The sequence below is a fragment of the Limulus polyphemus genome, unplaced genomic scaffold (genome assembly GCF_000517525.1).
Source record: "Limulus polyphemus unplaced genomic scaffold, Limulus_polyphemus-2.1.2 Scaffold6952, whole genome shotgun sequence".
Lineage (NCBI taxonomy): Eukaryota > Metazoa > Arthropoda > Merostomata > Xiphosura > Limulidae > Limulus > Limulus polyphemus.
This window is the reverse complement of record NW_013672562.1, coordinates 5897-11276: the sequence shown is the minus strand read 5'-3', so window position 1 is coordinate 11276 and position 5380 is coordinate 5897. Positions and strand designations below refer to the sequence as shown.

General features: G+C 32.3%; 1 protein-coding gene across 1 annotated transcript in view; it reads right to left on the bottom strand.

Moving 5' to 3' along the window:
* LOC106474212 (histone-arginine methyltransferase CARMER-like) overlaps positions 1–4591 on the bottom strand; it is a gene marked incomplete at its 3' end in the record, with an annotated part of 35115 nt that extends 30524 nt beyond the window's left edge. Inside the window, exon 1 of the mRNA XM_013934903.2 lies at positions 4450–4591. Within this exon, the coding sequence (XP_013790357.1) occupies positions 4450–4582 (133 nt within the window). The remainder of the gene's footprint in view (positions 1–4449) is intronic.
* Between the last annotated feature and the right edge of the window lie 789 nt (positions 4592–5380).

The following is a 5380-nucleotide window of genomic DNA, read 5'->3' as shown; positions in this document are numbered from 1 at the left end:
GAGCCACTTTTTGGTGTTGGATGTGAATATGATCATTTTACCATGGTTATTAAAGTTTTAAATGAGGATATTTATACGTGTTGCATTGCTTTTAATAAAATACCAACAAAATTACCCAAAATGCATACTTTCAATAGTTCACTAAATTTCTCCCAAACATTCAAGAAAATATTTCAAGTTCACCACCTAGCAAACATTTAGTTAATTAAACAGTTGTAAAAACGAGTATTAAAATTTTTACTATGAACCAGCTTGCAAATAAGGAACCTTAAGATACTGTTATACTGGTGAAAAAGAAAAGATTCCCAAACTTTAAAGGTGGGAGAGGTTCCTTAAATTTTGTTTTTGCTGAAGAAAAAAGATTATGTAGTTATAAAGAGTGGGCAACACTTTTAGAGAAAGGCTTTTTGGTTACACAAGAATTTTCCAAAACTATTGAGAATACTTATCAACGTATTAGTTTGAGCTTAACTAGCATGATTCTGAAGTCTCTTGATAATGCAGAAATTTCTAATTACTGGAAAATTGGTAATGTTTTCTTTCAAATGAAGGTTGTGTAACTTGACTTTCAAAATGCCTTAGACACAAATGATTAATTAACAAGTCAGATTTTTTACAGAATTGGTTAAAAAGTAGAAAATGTTTTTTTTAAGATAAAACACAAAAGGAACCTACATAATGGATAGCTAGCAAACGTAGCTTAAAATGTTTAGACTCAGAAACAACAAACTGCAGAGCTCACTAAAGTGATACACATTTAATGCACTATTCTTTTCTTTGTTGAACTACAATCTTGATGCAACTGTATCCTCATTATGGACCCTGAAACAAACAACAGCTGTACCACATGATCTGATTTGACTGGTTTTGGATGATGTTGGGTCACACATGACACTGAAGAACATAGATATTTCCTCCTGCCTATGATAGGAGGGAGGAATATAAATACTATACAAAAGAAATTACAATGAATTTCAGTTAACTGTTTTTAAAAACTATCAATTTGACTTGGCTTTCAAAGTGTTCACTGATGAATGTTTTTTTAATTGTCTTGATTTATAGCTATTGTAATCATACTTCAGAGAAGTGATTTTTTTTTGTTTACCAAACAAGTAGTTACGTTTTCTTAATAGTGGTCTGCAGTGATTTCTTTGTGTATACTTAAAAATATAAATATACAAGTGTACATTATAAGATTACATATAGCAGACTAATATCACATTTGAAAGATATAAATGAATTAATTTGTAGAATGTTAGTAAAATTCTCAAAACCTTTACCTCTGCAACCTCCACCAAAGAAGTTTTTGGACCTCTGGCTTTTTCTGGGGGAAGAGGGCTGTGTCAAGTGCTTTACAATCTTTTTTAGGGACAGTTACAAATGTCCTAAAAATTTGGGTCTGCTTTCTTTGGTAAAAAAAAATGGATATAGTACTAATTTATAATATTTAGATTGGATAACCTGATATCAGTGACCATAAAAGCCTGAGGATGCTAAGTTTAGTAAAGTATCAGAAGAAATAAATTCAAACTTTGGAAGAACAAAACCAGTTGTTTTCTTTGATATTTCTTCTGTTTATTATAACATTTAACATAGTTTGTGCTGCTCATTTAAACTGTTATTAGACTAGCCCACGAATGTAACATACATTTTAACACTATAATTAGTTTTATTGGAAAGACAATTGCGATTACTACAACAGCCTTCTGTCAGCATGCTCCTTTGACATACCTTACTCTGCATTATAAATCTGACATCCAAAGGTAATATCTGACAAGCAAAAATAGCAGTCGTATATGACAAAAAGAAAAAAAAACACCTGACCATCAAAACTGCAACACGTACATTCTGATATCTAAGTCAACAGATTAAATAAATATGCTTAAGATTTTGTTAATTAAACATAAATACATAGTTTTTGTCTACAGTAAAGTTGAACCAAAAACTGAAACTTTGTACCTTGTGCTCAGGTAAAAGATTAAAAACAAACATACAATGCTGAATTGCTGTCCAATAAAAACAGGCCACAGCCCTAAAAAAACTACATTTCGGCAGCACTCTATACAATACTGCCACTCTCATCTCCCAATGATGCCATTAAGAGCTGGCACCCACCAGCACTCTGTACTGCCACCATCATGATCCAATGATGCCATTAAGAGCTGGCACCCACCAGCACTCTGTACTGCCATCATCATGAGGTGGGTGCCAGCTCTTAATGGCATCATTGGAAGTGCTGGTGGGTGCCAGCTCTTAATGGCATCATTGGATCATGATGATGGCAGTACAGAGTGCTATTGGATCATGATGATGGCAGTACAGAGTGCTGGTGGGTGCCAGCTCTTAATGGCATCATTGGGAGATGATGATGGCAGTACAGAGTGTTGGTGGGTGCTAGCTCTTAATGGCATCATTGGGAGACGATGATGGCAGTACAGGGTGGGTGCCAGCTCTTAATGGCATCATTGGATAATTTGCCACTGCTTATCATGGGGAAGAAAGCAGTGGAAAAATCACCAGCTATAATTGACACCCCCCCCCATCTTCAACATTGTTCATAATTTTTTCAATGCCATGTAATTGGAAAATCCTGGTTAGAACTTTGTACAGCATACAACAGTTCTGTAGTTTCAAATTCGACGACGAGGAACCCACTTTGAGACTAATAATGGCTGGAGATGGCTTGAATGGGTAATGAAGAAAAACTTTAATATAAGTTTAACATAACAGCAAATGTACAATGTTTCGACAAGGTTTTATCATCATCAGGTACCATTATTATGTAGAGTAACTGAGTTATTCCTAGGTGAATGTTATTATGTAGAGTAAATGAGCTATTCATAGGTGAATGTTATTATGTAGAGTAAATGAGCTATTCATAGGTGAATGTTATTATGTAGAGTAACTGAGCTATTCCTAAGTGAATGTTATTATGTAGAGTAACTGAGCTATTCATAGGTGAATGTTATTATGTATGACAAAACCTTGTCGAAACATTGCACATTTGCTGTTATGTTAAACTTATATTAACATTTTTCTTCATTACCCATTCGAGCCGTCTCCAACCATTATTAGTTTTGTAATTTATCATTAAGTACAGTAATACTTAATAGCAGGGATCATGATGAAACAAAATGGTGGCCATAAAAATAGCCCATTTAAAACCACCTTTAAAATGTCTAAATATTAACAATGACTATTTCACAGTACTGGCCGACAAAATCCAAAGCTTATTGTACTTACAGAGTCACCTATATCTCTATATATACGTGTTTATGGAATGAATCAAAATTTCACTATTTCAACAAATTTTCATTTAAGTACGTAAGTAAGTGACTTTTCCACACAAGTTTACAGAAAAAATGACAAACCAATAATTCCTTTCTTGTACCAAAAATAATACTAGTATATATATATATAATGATGTGCTACTTTGGGCATATAATTAGATTCTAGGGTAGGTTTGTAAAGATCCTGATGAGTAATAAAATCAAATCAGGTAATAGATTACCCCCACACTAGATATTGCTGGCACACAAAAATATAGTTAATAAAAAAGAAACAAATACAATAAAAAAATTCTTAATTTTATAGAGATGAGGGGGAATTGATATATACATAACTTAGCAAGCTATAGTAATATACACAGTTCTAATGTTACAAAAAAGTACTGAAACAAGAAAGACAAAACTAAAAATATTGAGTTACTTAAATTTAAAAAATGTCATCCCTACTTTGGCAAATCATTGAAATTATTTTAGTCTGAGCCAAAGTATATACAATTTTTCAAATTTTAAGTAATGCAGTTTCAGTAGTTTTGATTTTGCATTAAAACTTTCTATATTTCCACAGATAGCTAGGTTACATGTATATATTGATTCCTACTTTTCTTTATAAAATTTAAATTTTTTTATTGTACTTTCACATATACATGATTGCCATTTTTTGCTTCATCTAAAGAGGAATATGTTAATTTATTATAAATTTTAATGGCAATCGTTATAGAAGTCATCAATAAATTCATGTGTAAGAATGCAACAAAATAATACTATTTTGGATTTAAATTATTCCAAGGTAATGTGCCACCTGATCCTCCCTAGATTTTGAAAGCTTTTATTTTTTCTGTGGCAGGTGTAACCTAAATAGCCATTACTGTGAGTGTGTGTGTTGACAATACCATTGTAAATTAAAGTTGTGACAGGCACTAGACATGATGAATTTAAGTTTTTATGACAAAGTATGCTAAACAGTTGCAACTAAGCCCTAACTATATTAAGTACCAATCACTAGTAGAAGTACTACTTACTAGTACTAGCAGTAGTACTACGCTCTATAACTTGTACCAGTTTTACACAATATTGATATTATAATATGTTAGGCTTAACAAGATCTAATGAAATTAAAGCGTTTTATAATGAAAACATCAAGAATACTAAAAATAAGTCCTACCGTTTCTAAATTTCAATATTACGCATTCTGCCTCATCATAAATACCAAGTGTTAAAGGAACCGAACACTTTCGCGTTGTTTCACCATTTTCAAACAATGAACTTACAACAACACCTTCAAAAACGGCCGCCATCTTCTCAAACAGTGTGCCATCACGCGTGAGATATCGCAATATATATATATATAAACAAAGAATTATATTTTATAGCATAAAAAAAAACTGTCTCAAATTTGAAGTTTGGGAAGAAAGGCACAATTTTGCTTTCTTCCATCTTAAACCATAACCTAAAATATAAAGTTGAATTATAGAACAAATAGTTGGCATAATGTAAAAACAATACAGAGAAAGAATATAAGTACCATTTGTCATTCAATTCCCTGGGAAAATTTTCTATCCAGGTTATCTCCCGGTTAGTTAGAGGTAAGTTTCCAGGGTTTACTTCCCACAGTGAACAGAACCATTGTGTAGCTTTATGCTAAATAAAAAATAACCATGCAGGGTTATTTATTTAAACTCAAAAGGACAAAAGACCGTTTATTATTAGTTTATTTGTGGTTGAGCACAAAGCTACATATTAGGCTATCTGTGCTTTGCCTTCCACGAGTATCGAAACCCGGTTCTAGTAGTTAAGTCCGTAGATATACCGCTGTACCAGTGGGGTAGTTTATTATTAGACTTACCTTTTGTGTGTTGAAGTTGGATAATGTTACAAATAAGAATAATGGAAAAGACATGTTATTACAGAGAATAGCCCAATTTCAGCCAAACCTGGCGTTCAATGTATGATTGGTAATGTAGCAATTAACAAAAATTCGCTCACATGTGTGTGTTTCAAGAATGTAAGTCAGGTTTTAAAGAAAATATATTGTGTAAGCTATATTTTCAATATTTTAATGAGTTTATCAGCTCAATGTTTGATAGTGATTTACA